Source organism: Heterodontus francisci, chromosome 1 (genome assembly GCF_036365525.1).
Source record: "Heterodontus francisci isolate sHetFra1 chromosome 1, sHetFra1.hap1, whole genome shotgun sequence".
Lineage (NCBI taxonomy): Eukaryota > Metazoa > Chordata > Chondrichthyes > Heterodontiformes > Heterodontidae > Heterodontus > Heterodontus francisci.
The window spans coordinates 14,161,212-14,187,582 of NC_090371.1; the positions used below are offsets into that span (position 1 = coordinate 14,161,212).

General features: G+C 45.3%; 1 protein-coding gene across 3 annotated transcripts in view; it reads right to left on the reverse strand.

Moving 5' to 3' along the window:
• LOC137367890 (exocyst complex component 6B) overlaps nt 1-26,371 on the reverse strand; it is a 755,392-nt gene that overhangs the window by 146,295 nt on the left and 582,726 nt on the right. For all 3 annotated transcript variants that reach the window (XM_068028681.1, XM_068028683.1, XM_068028682.1), the window contains exon 19: nt 10,232-10,373. In XM_068028681.1, the coding sequence (XP_067884782.1) occupies nt 10,232-10,373 (142 nt within the window). The remainder of the gene's footprint in view (nt 1-10,231; nt 10,374-26,371) is intronic.

Here is a 26,371-nt window from a genome sequence, read left to right on the forward strand (position 1 = left end):
ATGCTGTTTGGTGTCTATTCTGTAGTGTGAATGGGCTATCAGTATGATTCTCCTCAGTGTCAAGTCGTCTTCCATTTCAGTGCTAATCGTGGAATCATAGCATTTTACAGCAGCAGCTGGGAACCTTCCCAGAAGTAACTGTTGAGCATTGGTACGGCAGAAATAAGGAGCCAAGCATGTGTAAAGTCATGGTCCGGCTCTCCCTGCGCTGCATGCATTGGAGAATTCCCAAGTGCATTCCTCGAGCAAGATACGGGTTGGGGCTGTGGCTCTCAGAAAAAGGCTAATGTGCATTAACAGTGAGCACTGAGGCAGTCTTTGAGCGATCTGGAGAGGCGGTGGCGTACTGGTATTGTCAGTGGACTAGTAACTCAAAGACCCAGGGTATTGCTCTGGGGGCATGGGTTCAAATCCCACCACAGCAGATGGCGGAATTTGAATTTAATTAATAAATCTGGAATTAAAAAGCTAGTCTAATGATGGTCATGAAACCATTGTCGATTGTTGTAAAATCCCATCTGGTTCACTAATGTCATTCAGGGAAGGAAATCTGCTGTCCTTAGCTGGTCTGGCCTACATGTGATTCCAGACCCACAGCAATGTGGTTAACTCTTACATGCCCTTGGAAATGGTCTAGCAAGTCACTCAGTTGTATCTAACCGCTACGAAGTAAATAAAAAAAGAATGAAACCAGACGGACCACCCGGCATCGACCTAGGCACCGACAACGGCAAACCCAGCCCTGTCGACCCTGCAATGTCTTCCTTACTAACATCTGGGGGCTTGTGCCAAAGTTGGAAAAACTGTCCCACAGACTAGTCAAGCAACAGCCTGACATAGTCATACTCATGAAATCATACTTTACAGGCAATGTCCCAGACACTGCCATCACCATCCCCGGGTAGGACGTACCCGGGGATGGTAATGGCAGTGTCTGGGACATTGTCAGGTATGATTCTGTGAGTATGACTATGCTAGGCTGTTGCTTGACCAGTCTGTGGGACAGCTCTTCCAACTTTGGCACAAGCCCCCAGATGTTAGTAAGAGTCAACCACATTGCTGTGAGTCTGGAGTCACATGTAGGCCAGACCAGTAAGGACAGCAGATTTCCTTCCCCAAAGGACATTAGTGAACCAGATGGGTTTTTACAACAATTGACAATGGTTTCATGACCATCATTAGACTTGCTTTTTAATTCCAGATTTATTAATTGAATTCAAATTCCGCCATCTGCTGTGGTGGGATTTGAACCCATGCCCCCAGAGCAATACCCTGGATCTTTGAGTCACTAGTCCACTGACAATATCACTACGCCACCACCTCTCCAGATCGCTCAAAGACTGCTTCACCGTCCCACCGGCAGGGCAGACCCACCACAGGTGGCGGCACAGTGGTATACAGTCAGGAGAGAGTTGCCCTGGGAGTCCTGAACATCAACTCCGGACTCCATGAAGTCTCATGGCATCAGGTCAAACTTGGACAAGGAACCCTCCTGCTGATTACCACCTACCGCCCTCCCTCAGTTGATGAGTCAGTATTCCTCCATGTTGAACACCACTTGGAGGAAGCACTGAGGGTGGCGAGGGCACAGAATGTACTCTGGGTGGGGGACTTCAATGTCCATCACCAAGAGTGGCTTGGTAGCACCGCTACTGACCGAGCTGGCTGAGTACTAAAGGACATAGCTGCTAGACTGGGTATGCAGCAGGTGGTGAGGGAACCAACAAGAGGGAAAAACATACTTGACCTCGTCCTTACCAATCTGCCTGCTGCAGATGCATCTGTCCATTTACTAACATCTGGAGTGACCACTGCACGGTCCTTGTGGAGACGAAGTCCCGCCTTCACATTGAGGATACCCTCCATTGTGTTGTGTGGCACTATCACCGTGCTAAATGGGATAGATTTTGAACAGATCTAACAACGCAAAACTGGGCATCCATGAGGCGCTGTGGGCCATTAGAAGCAGCAGAATTGTACTCAACCACAATCTGTAACCTGATGGTCTGGCATATCCCCCACTCTACCATTACCATCAAGCCAGGGGACCAACCCTGGTTCAATGAAGAGTGCAGGAGGAAATGCCAGGAGCAGCAACAGGCATACCTCAAAAATGAGGTGTCAACCTGGTGAAGCTACAACACAGGACTACCTGCATGCCAAAATGCATAAGCAGCATGTGACCGACAGAGCTAAGCAATCCCATAACCAACGGATCAGATCTAAGCTCTGCAGTTCTGCCACATCCAGCCGTGAATGGCGGTGGACAATTAAACAACTAACCGGAGGAGGTGACTCCACAACAAATATCCCCATCCTCAATGATGAGGGAGTCCAGCACATCAGTGCAAAAGATAAGGCAGAAGCATTTGCAACAATCTTCAGCCAGAAGTACAGAGTGGATGATCCATCTCCGCCCCCCTCCTGAAGTCCCAAGCATCACAGATGCCAGACTTCAGGTAATTCGATTCACTCCGCGTGAAATTAGGAAACGATTGAAGGCACTGGATACTGCCAACAAGCAGCACTTGCCCTAGCAATAACCTGTTCAGTGACGGGCAGTTTAGGTTCCGCCAGGGCCACTCAGCTCCTGACCTCATTACAACCTTGTTCAAACATGGACAAAAGAGCTGAACTCAAGAGGTGAGATGAAAATGACTGCCCTTGACGTCAAGGCAGCATTTGACTGAGTATGGCATCAAGGAGCCCTAGCAAAACTGAGGTCAATGGGAATCGGGGGAAAACTCTCCGCTGGTTGCAGTCATACCTAGCACAAAGGAAGATGGCTGTGGTTGTTGGAGGTCAATCATCTGAGCTCCAGGACATCACTGCAGGAGTTCCTCAGGGAAGCGTCCTAGGCCAAACCATCTTCAGCTGCTTCATCAATGACCTTCCTTCAATCATAAGGTCAGAAGTAGGGATGTTCGCTGATGATTGCACAATGTTCAGCACCAATTGTGACTCCTCAGATACTGAAGCAGTCAGTGTAGAAATGCAGCAAGACCTGGACAATATTCAGGCTTGGGCTGATAAGTGGTAAGTAACATTCACGCCACACAAGTGCCAGGCAATGACCATCTCCAACAAGAGAGAATCTAACCATCTCCCCATGACATTCAATGGCATTACGATCACTGAATCCCCCACTATCAACATCCTAGGGGCTATCATTGACCAGAAACTGAACTGGAATAGCCATATAAATACCGTTGCTGCATGAGCAGGTCAGAGGCTAGGAATCCTGTGGCAAGTAACGCACCTCCTGACTCCCCAAAACCTGTCCACCATCTACAAGGCACAAGTCAGGAGTGTGATGGAATACTCTCCACTTGCCTGGATGAGTGCAGCTCCAACAACACTCAGGAAGCTCAACACCATCCAGGACAAAGCAGCCCGCTTGATTGGCACCTCTTCCATCACCGTCAACACTCATTCCCTTCACACTGGAGACACACTGGAAAACTGACGCACAGTAGCAGCAGTGTGTACCATCTGCAAGATGCACTGCAGCAACTCACCAAGGCTCCTTCGACAGCACCTTCCAAACCCACGACCTCTACCGACTAGAAGGGCAAGGGCAGCAAATGCATGGGAACACCACCACCTGCAAGTTCTCCTCCAAGTCACACACCATCCTGACTTGGAACTCTATCACCGTTCCTTCACTGTTGCTGGGTCAAAATCCTGGAACTCCCTTCCTAATAGCACTGTGAGTTCCTCTACAGGCCTTTAAACTGAAGCATGCTCATTCTGATTTTGTTGAGCTTCATCTTCTCTTCAATCTTGGTGGTCTCCTGCACAATTAGCATTGATCCTTCACTCATCTTTCTTAATTAAAAGAAAGCAAGGAAGACTGAGGGAGTGAGAAGATCCTTGGAACGAATGAGTTAGAGTAGGAGATGAACATTGTTTCATCGCAGAGAAGATGCAAGACTGAGGAGGAAGCAGGGCGAGGGCAGCAGGCACGTGGGAACACCATCACCTCCAAGTTCCCCTCCAAGTCACACACCATCGCAACTTAAAACTATATTACCATTCCTTCATCATCACTGGGTCAAAAACCTGGAACTGCCTACCTTACAGCACTGTGGATGTACCTGCACCACATGGACTGCAGCAGTTCAAGAAGAAGGCCCACCACTGCCTTCTAAAGGACAACTAGGGATGGGCAATAAATACCAACCTTGCCAGTGAACCTCACATCCCAAGAATGAATAGAATATAGGAACATAGGAAATAGGAGCAGGAGGAGGCCATTCGGCCCGTCGAGCCTGCTCTGCCATTCAACCTGCGCAATTAGCATTGATCCTTCACTCATGTTTCTTAATTAAAGGAAAACAAAACAGCTATCAGAAGTAGAATTCCCCAAGAGTTCCAGTTAGGGACTCCTATTGTTCCTAGTAAACAATATTGATGACTGCATTACTGAGAGGACATCTACAGATGGAGACTGCACCTTAGGAAAGATACAGAGCTCAGCCATTCAGGGATGCACATTTACACATCGAAGGCAGTGGAAATTTTAACACTCTCTCCCCTAAAGTTGTGGATACTGGCGATCAGTTGGAGCTGTTCTGACGAAAGGAGATTTGTCTAGATGCATGAACTGCAAAAGGTGTACAATGCAGAGTAATTAAATACAATGCACAAGGGGGCTAAAAATATGTCGACACTGAAATTGAATTTTGGAATTAACTGAGTTAATGGAGCAGACAACTGATGTGCAGAAGATAAAGATCTCCATCAATGTCCTTCAAGGTGGTGAACAACAAAACATGCTTCGAATCTAGCAATCAACATCAATGACTTAAGACAAGTCAAAACATCTGCGGAATTTTCAAAAATATGACACTTTCGTGACCAAAAATTTCTGATCGATACAAACTAATCTCTAAAAAACAGCAAATTTAAGGGGAAGGAAGTGCAGGAGACAAACCCTCTACCACATAAATCTTTCAAGTGAAGCCATTGAGCATTGTATTTACTGGGTTCCTTGTAACATCTATCAGAAACACCCTGAAGTGTTTCAATGAATTAACTCAAGTGTAGTCATTGTTACTTAGCAAACATATAACAAATTAAAATGAAAAAAGGTGTTTAATATTAGAAGAACTGCACATAGATACGGTCTCCATATTTAAAAAAAAGGTCACTGAAACACTGAAAAAGATACAAAAATGAATTACAGAGGGAGCTGAGGGGGAGGAGTTCCTGAGTGAAGTGTGAGGGAACTGGATTAGCATCAGTGGAGATACAATCAGTAACACATGGCTGATGGTGGGGAGTGGCTACTGAGTCTGAGTGAGGAAACTGGATGAACATCTCTGGAGAAAAAGTAGGCTATTTTGTTTGAAGGCCTTTAGCTAAGTCCAGTTCCGTCTCCTTGTCGTAGGTCTGTACAGGAGCAGTTCCTGGGGATGGTCACTGAGCAGCAACCGAGAATAGGGGGTGGAGACCTCTGCCAAAACCTGGTTTATGATCAGTTAACTTGGCACAAATCCTGCTGCTCATGTCCTAACTCTGTGAGGATTACAATTCATTGCATCGTCTCCTCCTGCACTCCTTGCTTTCCAGGGGCTGGGGAAGAAATCAGGTAATTATGACTGAGTTAGTGACACCCTTACAGGTCAAAGTCTCGTGGACCTAAAACTCTTAATTTCTTTCTTTTGTCAGTTTGTTTTCTTTATTAATGAGGTGGAACCATGGCGAGACTCCCAAACAAATGCCTGCCCATTGCCGTAAAGGTTAACATTTGCCTTCATTAAACAAAAATGTGATAGCCATACAACAGCATGCTGAACCACTGTTCCTCTAATCATCGTGTTCATCTTTATGGAACCATTAATTTGCTTTTACTAGATGTGGCTGAAGGGAGTCTTGTGTTTTTGCTCTCGCACTGGGGCACTTTTTTTTTTATAAGAGTGCAACGGGGTTGAAAAGGCCGCTTGGTACCTTGTAAACTGCAGCGACTTTATTATCCAGCATGTGGCTTTTCTGTTGGTTTTGTATTTAAAAAACCCACTCCAATGTATGGGACATGGTGGGGGAAGCCTTGCTAGTTGGTTCTCCACTCCTCTCACAATATGAGCTGTAGTTCCAGCTACGCATTTCTAACCTGTGCAGAGTTCTACGGGGAGTGAACAGGGAGGCTCAGTGGTTTCTGCAGTTGACCAAGGGTGGAGGATGGTGGGGGGAACCCCTTTCCTATCAGTTTCCCCCACCACCCCACCTTTTTTCTTTTGTAATTCTGGCGAGAACATGAACTTTCAAAGAAAAAATGGTCTCTTTTTTCCTAGCCTTTACAAATGCATGATCCTAGCATGAGGTGGCAGAAGGTAGGCACAGTGGTGTAGAGATTATGCTACTCAACGAGTAATCCAGAGGCAGGTACTAATAACCTAGAGGATGAGAGTTTAAATGCCGCCCTGTTTAAGAATTTGAATTCAGTTTAAAAAGATACCAGGAAAGAAAAAACAAGCTGGTCTTAGTAAAAGTGGCCATGAAGCTGTCAAGATTGTCTTAAATACCCCAACTGGGTTCACTGATGTCCTTGAGGTACGGAAATCTGCCATCCTTACCCAGTCTAGACCTATGTGACTCCAGTTCCACACCAACTGACCTCTGAAGTGCTCCAGCACATCTATTAAGCTGCTCAGGGCAACTAAGGATAGGGGATAAATGCCAGCCTTGCTAGCGATGCTGTATTTGTATTGAATTATACAAAATATTGAAACTTCCATATAAAAATAAGCATTCCACTAAGCTCCATGTGGGACCCTAAATATAAGATTTGTTATGACCACAGAATCTGTTTTTTTTGGGTGATATTGGCTGAGGGGTAAAGATGGCCAAGTTGAAACAGGTACAAAAATTTATGATCGAGAACTGGCAAATTTTGTAGAAACGCCACTCTAAGTCACTTATCAAACAAGCTCAATGCTGACCTCAAACATCTACAAATATATTTTCCAACAGCTGGGATAGGGTTCAGCAGCAAGAGGTTTAACTTCCTTAATATTTTACCCTCCACATTCCAAGGGGTACAGAAACAAAAACTGCAGTGACTCCAAATGCTACAGAACGAAAGATGGAAAAATGAGACCGAGTTAAGGACCTAATTGGACCAGTGAGCCTTTACCAGCTCTGCTCTTATAGCCCTATCCCTCTGCACATTCCCTGTAGCCTTTTAAATAAAAAATTTCAAATATTGATCCATTTCACTTTTTAGAAAGGAAGTTATGCTAATCTTTATAAATAACTGGTTAGGACCTCCACTGTGTCTGATTTTGGGCACCACATTTTAGAAAGGATGTCAAGACCTTGAAGAAAGTGCAGAGGAGGTTTAGGAGAATGGATGAAAGATTCAGTTATGTGGAAATTAAAAAAGGGGAGATGGTGGCGTAAAGGAAATGTCACTGAACTAGTAATTCAGAGGCCCAGGCTAATGCCCTCCTGGGAACATGCGTTCAAATCCCACCATGGCAGCTAGCGGAACTTAAGTTTAATTAATAAATACAATTACTTCATTAAAAATTCTGGAACTGAAAGCTAGTGTCAGTAATGGCACCATGAAACTATAATTGAATGTTGTAAAAACCCACCTGATTCACTAATGTCCTTTGTGGAAGGAAATCTGCCGTCCTTATCCCGTCTGGTTCACATGTGACTCCAGACCCACAGCAATGTGGCTGACTCTTAACTGCCCTCTGAAATGGCCGAGCAAGCCACTCAGTTGTCAAGGGCAATTGGGGATGGGCAACAAATGCTGGCCTTACCAGCGATGCTCACATCCCATGAAAGGATAAAAAAAAATACTGGAGAGGCTGGGATTGTGGTGCTTTGAACAGAGAATGTTAGGAGGAGATTTAAGAGAGGTATTCAAAATCATGAATGGTTTTAATAAGAGTAAATAAGGAAAAACTGTTTCCAGTAGCCGGTAGGTTGGTAACCAGAGGACACAGATTTAAGGTATTGGCAAAACAACCAGGGGTGAGATGAGCATTTTTTGTGATCTAGAATGTTCTGTCTGAAAGGGTGATGAAAACAGATTCATTAGTCACCATAAAAAAGGGAATTGGCTAAATACTGGAATTGGATAAGAGCAGAGGGATTGGGACTAACTGGAGCTCTCTACCAAACAGCCTTCACAGGTATGATGGGCTGAATGGCTTCCTTCTGTGCTGTGCGATTCTACGAATCCAAGTTCTGCTCACACCACTGTTTCTGATCGGGTGTTCTGTCACAACAGCTTCAGTGAGAGGCAGAAAGTGCGCGCACAACTGGAGTGTGGTGTCGGTTTAAGGATAAAGCTGCACGTCAAAATATAAGAAAGACAGAGTTGTATTTCTATAGCGTCTTTCAAAACCTCAGGATGTTCCAAAGCGCTTTGCAGCCAATTCTTTTGAATTCTGTTGTAATGCAGGAAATTCAGCAGCCAATTATGCACAACAAGCTCCCACAAACTGCAATGTGATAATGACCAGGTGTTAGTTGAGCTATAAATATTGGCCCGAAAACCAGCAAGAACTCTCCTGGTCTTGTTCGAAATAGTGCCATGGGAACTTTTCCATCCACAAAAACACAAGAATTAGGAGCAGAAGTAGATCATACGGCCCATCGAGCCTGTTCCGCCATTCAGTACAATCATGGCTGATCTTGGGCTTCAACTCCACTTTCCTGCCCACTCCCCATATCCATCGATTTCCTGTGAGACCAAAAATCTATCTATCCCTGCTTTAAATGTATTCAATGATGGAGCATCCACAACTCTCTGGGGTAGAGAACTCCAAAGATTCACAACCCTTTAAGTGAAGTAATTTCTCCTCATCTCAGTCCGAAATGATTGACCCCTGATCCTGAGACGGCGTCCCCGTGTTCTAGATTCCCTGACCAATGGAAACAATCTCTCAGCTTCTACCCTATCAAGCCCTTTCAGAATCTTGTATGTCTCAATTAGATCACCTCTCCCTCTTCTAACCTCCAGAGAGTATAGGCCCAATTTACTCAGCCTCTCATCATAGGACAATCCCCTCATCCCAGGGACCAAATTAGTAAACCTTCGCTGCACTGCCTCCAGTGCAAGTATATCCTTTCTTAAATGTGGAGACCAAAGCTGCACAGAGTATTCCAGGTGCGATATCACCAAAGCCCTGTACAATATTAGTGAGACTTCTTTATTCTTGTACTCCAATCCCCTTGCAATAAAGGCCAACATGCCATTTGCCTTCCTAATAGCCTGCTGCACCTGCATGTTAACTTTGTGCTTTCCTTGTACGAGTACCTCCAAGTCTGTCTGAACAATACTTACCAGTTTCGCATCTTTTAAAAAATATTCTGCTTTTGTATCTTTACGACCAAAGTAACAACTTCACACTTCCCTACATTATACTCCATTTACCATCTTGCTGCCCACTCACTTAACCTATCTACGTCTCTTTGCAGCCTCTCTACATCCTCCCCACAGCTTACCTTTCCACCGAGCTTTGTATCATCAGCTAACTTAGATACATTACTCTCTGTCTTTTTATCCAAGTCATTAGTATAGAGTGTAAATAGCTGAGGCCCCAGCACTGATCCTTGTGGCACCCTGCTATTCACTGCCTGCCAACTTGAAAATGCCCCATTTATGCCCACTCTCTGCTTCCTGTCTGTTCACCAACCCTCTATCCATGCTAAGAGATTATCCCCAATAGCATGAGCCCTCTTACCTTGCCTATTAATTGTTTGTGGCACCTTATCGAATGCCTTTTCAAAATCCAGGTATACTACATCTACTGGTTCCCCTTTATCTATCCTACCAGTTACATCCTCAAAATTGTCTAATAGATTTGTCAAACAGGAAGGGTAGTAAGCGATTTGGCACCAAGTTGGGTAAATGGAGTGAAGGTAAATGTCAGTGATGATCTAATTGATTGAACAGGCTCAAAGGGCTGAATGGCTTCCTTCTGTGCTGCACTGTCAGAGGTGCTGTCATTCAGATGAGATGTTAGCCTCAGCCTTTTCAAGCCTGTTCAGTCAATTAGATCATCACTGACGTTTACCTTCACTCCATTTTCCCAGCTTGGTGCCAAATCGCTTACTACCCTTCCTGACAAAAATCTATCAATTTCAGCTTTGAAATTTTCAATTGATCACCAACCTTCACAGCATTTTTAGGGAGGGAGTTCATTGGCAATAAGAGTAAAATTCATTAGCTGCATTATCTAGAAGGCAAGTCCCTTTCATCACTTACGCTCACACTCTTTTATGTCCATATTGAACTGTTTTAAGGCTCCCATGGTGATCTGCTTGACCTCGGTATCTAGGAGCAGCTGCAGCAGAGATGTGGAGAGGTGTTTGCATGCGGACATGCAGGCTGTCTGAGCCACTTTGCCCTGAAAAATCAAAATAAAACTCTTATTGGCTGTTAAATCCTCGATTTCCCACACTCAAATCAATAAACAGAAAGGCCATGCTAACTTTTTTTTAAAATTAAAAATAGATGCAACGTCCAATAGACTGAGTCCCTGCTTATCGATAGAAAGATAGGCATTAATGCAGCACCATGTCACTAATCAGAAGCCTCCCAAAGTACTGCAATAAGTAGCTTAGAAGTGCATTTGACAGTTTTTATAGAGGGGAAATACTGCACCCATTTTGTACAGATCAAGATCCACAATCATCAAGATAAATGGCAAAGGCTAGGAAGCTATGCAAAACCTATAAATCACGTTTGGCCTCAGCTGGATTATTGTGTCCAATTCTGGGAACCACACTGGGCGTCAAAGTTTTGTTCCCAAAAGGAAGTTAGTGAACCAGTTCAGTTTTAACAACAATCCAACAACTTATATGGTCACTTTTGATGATACTGGGGTCCACCCCCACTTTCCATTCCACCCCCCCCCTCCCCCACCCCATGTATACAGTTAGATGAGAAAGTAAGCTGTGAGGAGGATGCACAGGCTACAAAAGGACTTAGACAGATCAAGTTAAGTGGGCAAGAATGGTAGATAGAACACAATACAGAGAAATATGAAGTTATCCACTTTAGTCCTAAAAGCAGAATTTTTTAAAATGCTGAGACTGGGAAACATTCAGGGGAATCTGAGGGTCCTTGTACACGAATCACAGAAAGTTAACATGCAGGTATAGCAAGCAATTAAGAAAACAAATGGTAGTTAGCCTTTATTACAAAAAGAATGGAGTATAAGAGTAAAGAGGTCTTTCTACAATTGTATAGGTCCTTGGTGAGGCCACACCTGGAGTACTATGTACAGTTTTGGGTTTCTCACCTAAGGAAGGACATACTTGCCCGAGAGGGAATGCAATGAAGGTTCACTCGACTGATCCCTGGGATGAGAGAATTGTCCTATGAGGAGAGATTGAGTAGAATGAACCTATGCTCTGGAGTTTAGAAGAATGCGAGGTGATCTCATTGAAACAATGTAACTCTTAGAGGGCTTGACAGGGTAAATGCTGAGATCTGTTTCCCCTGGCTGGAGTGTCAAGAACTAAAGGTCCCATTCCACAACTTGACCACATGAACTCAATTAAAACTTCAGTACAGTACTGAAGGAATGATGCATTGCCAGACAGGAGGAAAGGTAGCCACTTCACCAGGAGGGCTCCCAACTAATTCCACTTGCCCTTGTCAGCTATGGTTCAGTTGGTAGCACTCTCACCTGAGTCTGAAGGCTGTGGGTCCAAGTTCCCACTCCAGAGACCTGAGCACGAAATCTAGGCCGACATTCCCATTGCAGTATTAAGGAAGTGCTGCACTGTCAGAATTGCAGTCTTTTGGATGAGACATTAAACTGAGGTCCCGTCTGCCCTCTCAGGTGGTCTCATGGCACTATTTGAAGAGAAGGGAAGTTATCCCCAGTTTCCTGGTCAATATTTATCCCTCAATCAACATAGAACCATAGAACAATTACGGCACAGAAGAAGGCCATTCAGCCAGTCATGTCCGTGCCGGCCGAGAAAAAACTAGCTGCCCAATTTAATTCCACCTTCCAGCACCTGGTCCATAGCCTTGCAGGTTACAGCACTTCAGGTGCATGTCCAGGTACCTTTGAAACGTGTTGAGGGTTTCTGCCTCCACCACCGATTCGAGCAGTGAATTCCAGACACCCACCATCCTCTGGGTGTTAAAGGCTTTCCTCATGTCCCCTCTAATCCTTCTAACAATCACCTTAAATCTGTGCCTCCTGGTAAGTGACCTCTCCGCTAGTGGAAACTGGTCCTTCCTGTCTACTCCATCTAGACCCCTCATAATTTTGTGCACCTCAATTAAGTCGCTCCTCAGCCTCCTCTGTTCTAAGGAAAACAACATCACAAAAATAATTATCTGGTCTTATCACATTGTTGTTTGTGGGAGCTTGCTGTTGTAAATTGGCTGCTGAGTTTCCTACATTATCAGAGAATCGCAGGATGGTTACAGCACAGAAGGCTGCCATTTGGCCCGTCATTACCGTGTTGGCTCTCTGCAAGAGCAACTCAGCTAGTCACACTCTCTCTTGGCTACAGTGACTGCACTTCAAAAGTACTCCATTGACTGTAAAGCAATTTGGGACATTCTGTGTTTGTGAAACATGCTATAGGAATGCAAGTCTCGTTCTTTATATGGGTTCCCTACCATTACTGCTGCCCTTGTATTTATATATGGAACCACCACCACTACTGCTGCCGTTGTACGGGACCCCCACCACTACTGCTGCCCTTGTATAAATGGGACCCCCACCAGTACTGCCAACCTTGTAGGTCTTGGACCCCACACCAGTACTGCTGCCCTTGTAGATCTGGGACCCCACATCAGTACCGCTGTCCTTGTATGGGGACCCCCAGCAGTACTGCTGCCTTTGCATGGGGACCCCTACCTGTACTGATGCCCATGTATGGGGACCCCCACCAGCACTGCCGCCCTTGTAGATCTGGGACCCCACACCAGTACTGCTGCCTTTGTATAGGACCCCATCAGTACTACTGCCTTGTATGGGACCCCCCACCAGTGCTGCTGCCCTTGTACATATGGGATACTTCCCCTTACTACTACTTGGTATATATAGGGGCTATTGTTCACATGGATAGCAAAAATAGTCAGTGCCATTGGGTTATTTGACCAATGCCAGCTACTGCAGTGGAGACCAATCCTGGCCTCACCTGGTGTCTGCAAACGCACGCAGTACAGCAATAGGGAATTAGCAGTCAGTAGTGAGAATAGGGGTAGATTTTGTCCTTGTGCTCCTCCTGACACGGACTCGACAGGCCGAATGGCCTCCTTCTGTGCTGTAACTATTCTATGATTCTCCCAAAGTTTGGCTCTGAGGCGAGATTAGATAATTCAGCAGAGAATCTGGTTTGTGTATGATGCCCTGAAGTACTCAATCCTCCAGGCCACAAAGAGAATTCTATTGTCAGGAATGCAGGGTCGTTCCAGAAGGTCCATCGTGGCACAATCTCAAGTTAATAATTCCTGTGCTGTTAACATTTAAAAAAAATCTGTGTAGGTGCTGCTACAGGTTGGAAGTTTAGTGCATCCCAACATTGGAGCACCTATTGCTCTTTCAGCTGCTCGGAGACAAATTCTCAATGAAAAGGCACCCAATTCTGACACCTCAGCCACTGAATGGGACCATGAGATAAAGAATGGCACCGGAAGATAAACGCTGTGAGGAAGGAGGAATATTCTATTTCTGCTATTAAATGGGGGCATAGTGGTTATGCCCCTTGGACTGGACCACCTGGACTAATGCTTCAGAGACATATGTTCAAATTCCAAACACAGCAGTTGAGCAATTAACATTCAATTAATTAAATAAACCTGGAATTAAAAAGCCAGTCTCAATGATGGTGACCATGTAACTACCGGATTGTCGTAAAAACCCACCTGGTTCACTAATGTCCTTTAGAGAAGGAAATATGCCGTCCTTACCCGGTCTGTCCTACATGTGACTCCAGACCCACAGCAATGCGGTTGACTCTTAATCACCCTCAGAAATGGCCTAGCAAGCCACTCAGTTGTATTCAAGAAGGTAGTTCACTACCACCTTCTCAATAGGGACAGGCAATAAATACTGGCCTTACCAGCGATGCCCATATCCAGTGAATGAATAAAAAGAAAACTTACAAGTCTTTTAAGGTGCTGCAATGATCAATAACTAGAATATTTAAAAAGCCGGTGCCTCTCGCACAAGGCAGATTCTGTCTTTGGGTTCTATTCCTTCATTTATGGGAACTGTCTTATCCACCACTTCCTTCCACTAAACCATACAGAATGCTCCCTGTTTGTCTATGCCGGGTTCACCAAACCCATCCAGCACATCAGAGGCCTCAGTGTCTTAGGCCAGCAGCCTGTGCTTGGGGGAAGGAATATACCTGCATATGTCACATCTTGGTGTACCCTTGGGACATGCCAAAGTGCTAGGCATTCAATCAATTACTATCAAGACAAAAGCCCATCATCACCTTCCCAGGACAACAAGGGATGGGCAATAAATGCTGCTTAATTAGCTTTGCCTGCATCCCGAGAACGGATTTTAAAAAAAAACCCTGTAGCCTAGACAGAGGGCGGCACAATTTACACACAGCAAATTCATCTATTCTCTGCTGGGGTTGCTTGAAGAGAGGAAGGGAGATTACGAGTGTTGTTGCAGCTGCACCAAACCAGACAAGTAGAATTAATTGGGAGCTCTCCTGGTAAAGTGGCTACCTTTCCTCCCCTCTGGCAATGCAGCACTCCCTCAGTATTGCACTAAAGTGTCAACCCAGGTGATGTGGTCCACCTGAGGCAAGCTGACACACGTACATTTGAGTGCAATTCTATACTAGTGTGTTTGGGCCTGAGAGAGAGACAGAGCGTGTGAGAGAAAAATAGAAAATGAGTACTGAGTGAGAACAGGATTAGGCTCAACTTGATGCTTTCCCCCTACAGCTGCTGACATACTCTATGGAGGCCCACACACATAGAATGACCATTTGAGTGAGGCACCGGAGGGCGGTTAGCACTGGTGCAGCTGTATTGCAATAACAGTTGGCACTTTCAGGAGAGTAGAGGAAAAATTGTCTGAAGGAAAGCCCAGTGTCCTCTCTGTGAATACCATCAAGAGAGTAAAACAGGCGTTCTCAAATATTAGTATCGATCATACATGTCACTCTGCTTCAACTGGGCTTGGGCAGCCACTGAAATGAGCTCTCCTGAATAGCTGATGCGCTTATTGAAGACCCCTTTCCCAATTACACAAGGTTCAATTCCACTGCTGTTAACCATCAAAGTACCAACTCTTTGTAGATTTTTTTCTCAAAGTAAAATAAAATATACTCTGTTTTTCATCTTCGAACATCTGGAAATCCTCTATTCTGTGGCTTCCTAATTCCGACTACTATTAAATGGAATTTAGAAGAATGGAACCACAAAACATTTCTTCATTTGTGGCATTCTTAAGTGGACTTCATTCCACCACAGCCTCCTGGCCCTCAGACTTGAACTTTGGACTGTTCCATGTCAGCTCCTCCCTGTCCTCTCTTTATGGCTGCCTCAAGTCTCCCCTAATCTCTGCCAGGAGTGAGAAATGAAAAATTCCTCATGTCAGCATTTTGGTTGCTGTACCAGATCTGAGCCTGTTAGTTTTTCCTTATTTTGGCCCCCCTTGGGCTTCTTATTTCCTTTCTCACTCCCGTCTACTCACTTGACTATGCCACCTTGCATCTTTCCACTTTCCAGGTATTTCAGCTCTCCCAGTCTACGCTCGTTGCCAAACATCAGCCTTCCTTCTCTCTATCATCCTGAGCTTGAATCCTCAGCCTATTTTTCGGCATTCCCAAACCAACCTGCTCGCTGCCTCCTCAACAGCAAATGCCTCAGCCACCTCTCGTCAACGTTCCTGCCCAGCTACCTCCATGTCTCACCCTGGGTGCCCTCACCGAGCACCGTTCCTCAGAACTCTGCCAGCAGATAAATCACAGGCCCTCTCCACTTTTCCCTGCAGAATGTCCATTCATTCATAAACAAGGTTCTTACAATCCATGACCTTACTGTGGATGATCATGTTGGCAACCTGGCCATGATTGAAACCTGGCTGTTAAGTGTCAACACACTGTCCCTTCCCAAATCCTACTTGTCTGGCTGTACCTTCCATTACCTAGCGTCACAGTGACGGGTTGGCTGTCATCAAGCCGCACCATGGCCTTCCCCCAACTCTTCTGGTACATTCTCCTCCTTGAAACATGCCATCTGAATCACCTTTAATAGTGTTGTTGTGTACGCCCTGGCCAGACCCCAGTGAGTTTCTCCGTGAGTTATCCTCACTCTTTTTCTTTTCCCTGGGCCTCTGCATCGAGCAACTCCTAATCCTCAGTGTCTTCATTCTTCATTGTAACTCCCTGCCCTTATCTTCTCACCTCTAAATTCAACACCTTCTCCTCCCTAAATCTCTCCCTCCAAATTCATTGCTACCCTCTCCACCCTACCACATCCTGCAGGCACTCTACTCTCCTGGTCTCAATCTCCAATAAGGCGTTCTTCAAACACTTCCTTGCATTCATATCCACTTTACCCTCTTTCAACTCAACTTTCTACTGCATACACCCTGGAAAAACCCTTCCCCAAGTCACTTACAATTGCATTCACGAGCAGCGTACTACCTATCTCTTAGTCTTCCAGTCACCACAATATCTCCACAATATCTGATTTACTCAACTACTCCTTCCAATACATCTTGAATGCATTTGTCCCCAGAAAATCCTTCGCCATCTCACACCCTGGCATGGCCAACATGTTCAGTCCAAGTTCAAGTGGTGCAAACTTCTATGTAACTGGTGAGCAAATGTCTTAGCTTCCCATCGCCTGGTGCTGCTTGACTACAAGCTTCACCGGTCACACTCTCCATGACCAAAACTACCTGGAGGCCAGAAAAAGAACCCAGGCTCCTCTTCTCCACTCTCCAATCACATCTCCTTAAACCTCACCTTACTGTGCAAAGAGCTCAAAGATTATTCTGTCTCCAAGATAGAGTCCATTTTTAACTGCCTCTGCTGCTCCCCACCCTTCCTTCTCCACTAAGCCAAACCTCCCTTCGTGCCAAGCCCACCACTGACTGAACCCTCGTCTCTCGTTTCTCCCCATCATGTCCTCCTTTGCCCTCCAAGCACGTCTCCTTCATGAGCTCTGTCTCCTGCTCCCTTGTACCTCTACTCACTAAATCTATTTCTGTTCCTGGCTTTCCATTTTAGCCAATATATTAAAGTGTTTCTTAGCCTCCGAACTGTTGCCATCAACTCCGCCCCCTCACTCCCAAAAAACCCACCTTGTCCTTACTAACTACTGCTCCATCTCTAAACTCCAAGTGCTCTACCAGATCTGAGCCCTTCCCTCCCATAGCCCCATGTTTAAATCCCTTTCAAAATCATTTGTTGGCATTACCTTGCTCTACCTCACCACCAATATCACCTTTGGCCCCTGGCGCCAACTCCACCCACTTCAGACTGAACATTAGCGTTATATCAACTCCAAGATGAGTTTCTGACTGCATAGCTTCTCCGTCACAAGAACTGACTACTTTCACCTCCACATTATGGCTCGCTTAACTCCTACTTCTGTCCATCTATCACTAAAACCCTCATCCATGCTTTACTCACCTTCAGACGCCATTACTCCCAATGTTCTCCTAATTGGTCACCCATCCTCGCTGACCTAGCCCCCAGTTGATTCAAATGTCCTAGTGTCAGATAATGCCATTTGGACTCGAGCCACTTGGTGTTCATAGGCCAGGTGATATTTATTACTACTTAACACACTGAGCTGTGTGAAAGGTTAGCTAAGCCAACAAGGTATTAAACGGAAGGTATTAATATAAACAGATAAGCAGTGTGTGGGACTGCAGAAGCTGAGTGCATTTTAACAGTTCAAAATGCCCAGTCTTTCCAAAAGTAAAATAATGCTTGGCACTGTTTTAGACAGTCTTTTATGAGACTCAGACATCCCCTGAACCAGCAAGGACTTGAAGAATCCATATACTCATGGCCCAAAATCTGGTTGGGCTTTACTGCATGTTTTAATAGCTCTGGTCATCATTTTTATGTCTGTTTTGATACTATGGTATTAATCCTATGGTATTAGTTCAGAGTCCCACACATTGCCTGGTGGAATGTTAATTTTTTTATGCCGGGAGTTTAACTTTTTTGTATTTTTCATTCTTGGGATTTGAGTGTTGTTGATAGATATTGCCCATCCCTACTTGCCCTAATAAAATGGCGATAGAACTGAGTGTCTCGCTAGACCACTTCAGAAGGCAGTTAAGAGGCAATTACATTAATGTGGGAAAGGACTCACACATAAGCCCAGACTCACTGTGGAAAACAGGTTTCCTCCCTTAAAAGACACCAGCGTAAGAATTTTTTTTCTTTAACGACAAATCCAGAGCTTCATGGTCACTTTTACTGATAGCAGCTTTTCATTTCCAGATTATTCTTTGAACTAAATGCAAGTTCTCAAACTGCCCATGTATGATGTGAACTCATATTCTCTGGATTATTAGTCCAGGTCTCTGGATTGCACCACCCTAAAATGAAACCTGGAAGAGTTGCTGCCCTGATGGCTTCATAGAGTTGAAGGCACTGCCCATGTGCTAGTGTAGACATAAAAGTGGCAGGTTCAGTACACAGTCTGTGTTTAGTTACTGAATCTCAGTTGGGAAACAGGGAAGATTCAGCCAGGACTCCAGCTCCTGATTTAAGTGGCAGGAACAGGATTGGACGCAGCCTGTAATGTATACAGATCGCTGGCACTCACTGTTCAGGCTTACACACAAGATACCACAGGGCAACTAACGTCCAAGGGTCAGCACCTTCAGACTAAAGGGTCAATACCATGGTCCTCCTATTTTCTGAGGGGAGGGACAGGAGGAAGGGAGAAGATTGAATTTTAGTGAGACAGGGGATGTATGGGGCATTGTTCTTAACCATTTCGCAACCAATCAGACTTCAGGAAATTGAGCGTGGAGTTGTTTAATTTTATTTATATTTCCGAACTTTTAAACTCTTCAGATTCCTGGATCAGGAATAACACAGGCGAGGTTGGGCTGTAATCAGAGAGTGTCCTCTGTGCGAACAGTAGCGCGTTGTTTGAAAAGTTACAAGTATGTTAACAATTACAGGGGGAAGCGGGGACCCGAGAGTCTGTACCATTAATTACGGAGCCCAGTTATCAAAGGACTCGTTAACAAAGGTACCAATAAAATTACTGTTAAAATAAACGCACATTAATCTCGGAATACAGTAGTACACGCAATCAGGACAAGCTTCCTTACTGAATGCTTCTCTTCAGCCAATGAACTGCCACTCTACTGAAAACTTTCCACTCGCAGCTCCCGATCAGTTTCAGGTTTAAATGTCAAGTAGGGGTGGGGAGAGGAAAAGTAGATGCTAGTTTTGACCATTTTAATGAGAACATACATAAGCTCCTGTCAGCAGAGCACTCTCGCCTCTGATGTTAGAAGGTTGTGAATTCAAGCCTCCTCCAGGGACTTGAACACAAAATCTAGGCTGACATTCCAGTGCAGTACTGAAGGAGTGCTGCACTGTCAGAGGTGTCATCTTTTCCATAAGATGTTAAACCGAGGCTCCATCTGCCCTTTCAGGTGGGCATTAATGATCTCTCAGTGTCCTGACCAATGTTTATCCTTCAAACAACATTATTAAACAAAAAACAAGATTATCAGGTCATAATCACATTGCTGTTTGTGGGAGCTTGCTGTGTGAAAACTGACTGTTTCTGACATTACAACAGTGATTATGCTTCAAAAGAACTTCATTGGCTGTAAAGTGGCGCAGTGGTTAGCACCGCAGCCTCACAGCTCCAGTGACCCGAGTTCAGTTCTGGGTACTGCCTGTGCAGAGTTTGCAAGTTCTCCCTGTGACCGCATGGGTTTCCGCCGGGTGCTCCAGTTTCCTCCCACAGCCAAAGGTTGATGGGTAAATTGGCCATTGTAAATTGCCACTAGTCTAGGTTGGTGGTAGGAGAATTGAGGGAATGTGGGGATGTGGTAGGGAATATGGGATTATTGTAGGATTAGTATAAATGGGTGGCTGTTGGTCGGCACAGACTTGGTGGGCCGAAGGGCCTGTTTCAGTGCTGTATCTCTCTATGACTCTAAAGCACTTTGGGACATCCTGAGGTTACAAAAGGCGCTAGATAAATGCAAATTCTTTCCTTCTACTTACTTTCTTTCAGTAAAAGCCAAGAACCCTTGCACCTACATGGATATGGAATTGTTCCATGCCAAATCATACTTAAGAGGTTGCAGCAATTGGATTAAGAATGTAAGACAGAATAACAAACAGCAGCAGGTGTAACTCACACAGTCCTTGAAGCCTGCTCCACCAGTCAATAAGATCATGAATAAGTGTCCACATATACTCCAATTTCCCACCCATCCCCAGATCCTTTGATTCCGTTTGAGTCCAAAAATCTATCAATCTCAGTCTTGAATAGAACAACTCAGCATGTACAGCTCTCTGGGATAGAGAATTCTAAACAATCACAAGCCTCTGAGTGAAGAAATTTCTCCTCATCTCAATCCAAAATGGCCATCCGCTCATCTTGAGACAGTGACCCCCTAGATCTGGACTCTCCAGCCAGGGGAAACAGCCTCTCAGCAACTATCCTGACCAACCCTCAAAGTATTTTATACTTTTCAGCGAGATAACCTCTCATTCTTCTAAACTCCAGAGAATATAGGTTGATTCTACTCAGCCTCTCCTAATAGGGCAATCCTCTCTTCCCATGAATCAATCTAGTGAACCTTAATTGCACCCCATCTCAGGCAAGTATATTCTTCCTTAGGCAAGACCACCAGAACTGTACACAGTACTCCAGGTGTAGTCTCAACAAAGGCATATATAATTGCTGCCAGACCTCCTTGCTCCTATACTGCTATCTCCTTGCAATAAAGGCTACCATACCATATGTCTTCCTAATTGCTTGCTGTAAATGCACATTAACTCTTCATGATTTGTGTACAAGGACCCCCCCACCCCCAAATCCATCTGAATCCAAAGATTAACAGTCTACCAACTTGTATAAAAACATTCTGATGTTTCATTCTTCCGAACAAAATGGATAAATTAACACTTCTGCATATTATGTTCCATCTGCCACCTTCTTACTCAATTACATAACCAGTCTATATCCTTTTGCAGCTTTTTTACATCCTCACAGCTTACTTTCCCACTTAGCGTGGTACTGTCAGCAAACATTTTATTATTCGTTCATGGGATGAGTGTCACTGGCAAGGTCAGCATTTATTGTCCATCCCTAATTGCTCTTAAGGAGGTGTTGGGGAGCTGCCTTCTTGAACCGTCTATGTGGTGTAGGTACACCCACAATGCTGTGAGAGAGGAGGGAGTTCCAGGATTTTGACCCAGCGACAGTGAAGGAACAGCAATATAATTCCAAGTCAGGATGGTGTGTGACTTGTAGGTGGTGGTATTTCCACGCATCTGCTGCCCTTGTTCTTCTAGGTGGTAGAGGTTGCGGGTTTGGAAGGTGCTGTCAAAGGAGGCTTGGGGAGTTGCTGTAGTGAATCTTGTAGCTGGTACACACTGCTGCCACTGTATGCCAATGGTACAGCTAGTGAATGTTCAATGTGCAGGATGAGGTGATCAAGCGGGCTGCCTTGTGCTAAGAGTGTCGAGCTTCTCGAGTGTTGTTGGAGCCCACTCATCCAGACCAGTGGAAAGTATTCCATCACACTCCCGATTTGTGCCTTGTAGATGGTGGGCAGGCTTTGGGGAGTTAGAAAGTGAGTTACTCGCTGCAGAATTCTCAGCCTCTGACCTGCTTTTGTACCATAGCATTTATGTGACTGGTCCAGTTAAGTTTCTGGTCAATGGTGACACCCAGGATTTTGATGGTGGGGGATTCAGCATTGAATGTCAAGGGAAGTGGTTAGACTCTTTCTTGGTTGAGATGGACATTGCCTGGCACTTGTGTGGCCCGAATGTTAATTGCCACTTATCAGCCCAAGCCTGAATGTTGTCCAGGTCTCGCTGCATATGGACATGGGCTGCTTCAGTATCTGAGAGTTGCGAATGGTACTGAACATTGTGCGATTATGAGTGAACATCTCCACTTCTGACCTTATGATGGAGGGAAGGTCATTGATGAAGCAGCTGAAGATGGTTGGGCCTAGGACACTAACATGAGGAACTCCTGAGGCTGAGATGATTGAACTCCAACAATCACAACCACCTTCCCTTGTAGTAGGCATGACACCAGCCACTGGAGAGTTTTCCCCAATTCCCATTGATTTCAATTTTGCTGGGCTCTTTGATGCCACACTTGGTCAAGTGCTGCCTTGATGTCAAGGGCAATCACTCTCACCTCACCTCTGGAGTTCAGCTTTTTTGTCCATGTTTGACCCAAGGCTGTAATCAGGCCTGGAGTGGAATGGTCCTTATGGAATCCAAATTGAACATTGATGAGCAGGTTATTGCTAAGCAAGTGTCGTTTGATAGCACTGTCAATGACACCTTTCATCACTTTGGTGATGGTCAAGAGTGGACTGATGGTGTGGTAATTGGCTGGATCGGGTTTGTGCTGCTTTTTGTGGATATGACATACCTGGGCAGTTTTCCACATTGTCGAGTAGATGCCAGTTTTGTAGCTGTACTGGAACTGTTTGGCTAGGGGTGCGGCTAATTCTGGAGCACAAGTCTTTAGCCCCATCGCCGAGAAGTTTTCAGGGCCCAAAGTTTTAGCTATTTCTTGATATTACGTAGAGTGAATCGAATTGGCTGAAAACTTCTGTGATGCTGGGGACCTCAGGAGGAGGCCGAGATGGATCATCCACTTGGTACTTCTGGCTGAAGTGGGCTGCAAACGTTTCAGCCTGGTCCTTTACACTGATGTGCTGGGCTCCCCCATCATTAAGGATACGGATGTTCATTGAGCCTCCTCCACCCTTTGATCGTTTAACTGACCACCACCATTCATGACTAGATTCGACAGGACTGCAGAGCTTTGATCTGCTCCGTTGGTTGTGGCTCTTCCTATTATCAAGCATGTACTCCTGTGTTGTACACTCACCAGGTTGGCACCTCATTTTTATTTTAGGTATGCTTGGTGATGCTCCTGACCTACTCTCCTCATTGCAACATCTGGCTTGATGGTAAACGTAGATTGGGGATATATTGGGAAATGCAGTTGCAGATTGTGGTGGAATACAATTCTGCTGCTGCTGATGGCCCACAGTGCCTCATGGGTGCCCAGTTTTGAATTGCTAGGCTTGTTCTGAATTTAACCCATTTAGCACGGTGGTAGTGCCACACAGCACTAAGGAGAGCATCCTCAGTGTGAAGATGGGACTTTGTCTCTACAAAGATTATGTGGTAGTCACTACAGCCAATACTGTCATTGACAGATGCATTTGCAACAGGTAGATTGGTAACGACCAGTTCAAGTTGTTTTTTTCTTCTTGTTGGTTCTCTTTCCAACTGCCACAGGCCCAGTCTGGCAACTATGTCCTTCAGGACTTGGCCATCTCAGTCAGTGGTGGTACTACTGAACCACTCTTGGTGATGGACATTGAAGTTCCCCATTGAAGTTCCCCTTGCCACCCTCAATGCCACTTTCAAGTGGTGCTCAACATGGAAGAGTACTGATTCATCAGCCAAGGGGGCAGGGGGAGGGGGGCAGTATGTGGTAATCAGCAGGAGGTGTCCCTGCCCATGTTTGACCTGATGACATGACACTTCATGAGTCCAGAGTCAATGTTGAGGACTTACAGGGGCACTTCCTCCTGACTGTATACCAATGTGAAGCCACCTCTGGTGGGTTTGTCCTGCTGGCGGGACAGGACATACCCAGGGATAGTGACAGAAGAGTCAGGACATTGAAGTTAGGCTGTGATTTGGTGAGTATGACTATGTCAGGCTATTGCTTGATTCATCTGTGGGACAGCTCTCCCAATTTCTACACAAGTGCCCAGAAGTTAGTGAGGGGAGCTTTGTAGAATCGACTGTGCTGGGTGTGCCTTTCTTGTTTTCGGTGCCGAGGTCGATGCGGGTGGCCCATCAGGTTTAATTTTTGTTCGACTTTTTCATAGCGGCTTGATACAACTGAAGAGTTTGCTCAGCCGTTTCAGTAGGGTAGTCTAGAGGGCACTGTTGGGGTCTGGAGTCACGTGTAGGCCAGACCGGATAAGGACGGCAGAGTTCCTTCCCAAAAGAACATTCGTGAATTAGATAGGTTTTTATGACAATCTGATAATTTCATGGTCATCATTACTGAGATTAGTTTTTTATTCCAGGTTGACTGATTTTAATTGAATTTAATTCACTGCTTGAGAGTCTGGTGGAGGCAGATTCGTGGCTTTCAAAAAGGGAATTATCTGAACCAAAAAAATTGCAGCACTACGGGAAAAGGGTGGGGAAGTGGGATTAGCTGAATTGCTCTTGCAGAAAGGTGGCACAGACATGAAGGGCTGAATAGCCTCCTTCCATGCTGCAACTATTCCATGAAATACCCCAGCAGCCTTGGTAGGATTTGAGCTTATGCCTGTTCTTCTGCCTTATGTTGTTATGCCTTATATTTAACAGACAGCCAGCCCTGCCAGCAAATTTAAATTTTAAAGAAGCTGCCCCCCAAAATTTAAATATCCTTTTCCTACCCCCCCAATAACAATTACATTAAGTATTTGCCCTTTCCCCCCCAAAACACTCACCTTTGAAATCTGACCTTCCCTCCAACCAGACTGTACAAAATTTAAAGTTCATCCCTTCTCATTATCCCCTACACCCATGGAGCCACTGGGAGGATTGGGCCAGGCCGTCCCGCCATCGAGCTCCGTGGCGGGCCTCTGCCGGCACCATATTCCGCCCTCCACCCCTCTCGCCATGGAGCCTGACGTCAGGGGCCCGGTAAAATCCAGCCCTTTATCTCAAGGCCCCAGGCACGTTGTCCTTCAGGATTTGTCTCCAAGCAGCTTAAAGAACCATAGGTAGAGCCCTTACTGCGCTCCCATCTTGGGATGGTAAATGATATGGAGTTAAAGTTGGAGGGGACAGAACGTGACTTGATGTGAAAGTTGCAAGTTAAAAATTATCGGATAAAATTGAAAAAAATTGACAAAAAGCAGCTGCAAACTCAAAGCGATAGCACGGAGGCACCTATAGCTGCAAACGTGCTGTGCACAGCTCTGCTGCTATGCACAAGGATGTAACATGCACACGTTTACAGTCAAATCATAGCTGTCAACCAAAACGGGAATGTCAGTTCCAATTTTTGTGACGTCTTTAAACCCCCTTCCAATACGTTTTTTTGGAAACTCTGAAGGGTGAATCGCAACATCTGTCCGGGTAATTTTCTGCTATTTCAATGCCAAACATAATAAAATTCTGTAGAATTAGAGCACTCGGCATAAAGGCTGGACCTCTCCTAATCACAGTGCTCCCTGGATAAACAAACACATTGTTTCAAAGGGGGGATGGGGGGGGGGCACTTGTCTTTACTGAATGGCATGCTTGTCAAAACTGGGCGTTTGGCAAACAGTCGAGAAAAGTGAGACCTACTGTGTGGAAGCGAGCTGTTCCTTCGCACAAAGGCATTGTTGTGTCGCTCGTGTGAGATGTTCTGAGGAAAGTGATGGATTGGCCGCTCTGGTTTGTCTCTTCTCCCTCTCCCTGCACCGCCCTGTGGCTGAGATAGTTCTTCAGTGCATCAAGACTATTGTTGGGTCAAGACCAGTAATGGCAAGCCTTACTTCTCGGTATGTGGTCTGTGCACAGAAGCACAAGCTTTTGGAACCCACTTCTCCAGCTCGTTTTCTAGAGTGACTCGTGTCTACATGAAACACCCTGTAGTTTCGACAAAGAGTTCATAGACTAAAACAGTGCTCTCCACAGAGGAAATAAACTAGAACACTGTTAGGTAAAAGGAAAAGCTTGTTGGTTACTTGATGATCCTTCTCCCACTTCCAACCCTCTTCACTCTCCCCGCCGTCTGTCCCCTCCTGTGATGATCTTTATTTTATAGAGTGTCAGCTGTGCCTCAGTGGGTAGTATTCTTGCCTGAATCAGAAGGTTGTGGGTTCATATCTCACCCTTGAGACCTGAGCACATTATCCAGGCTGACAATACCGAGGTAGTGCTGCACCATCAGAGGTACCATCTTTCAGATGAATCTTTAAAACAACGCCCCATCTGCCCTTTCAGGGGGACAAAAAAGTCCCATGGCAGTACACAGAAGAGTTCTCCCTGGTATCTTGAGGCCAATATTTTTCCCTAAAGTAAAATCACTAAAAAAACAGATGGTCTGTTCATTTATCTCATTTCTACTTGTGGGACCTTGCAGTGCACCAAAAAGATAAGGTGGTTAGGAAGGCACATGGGATACTTGGCT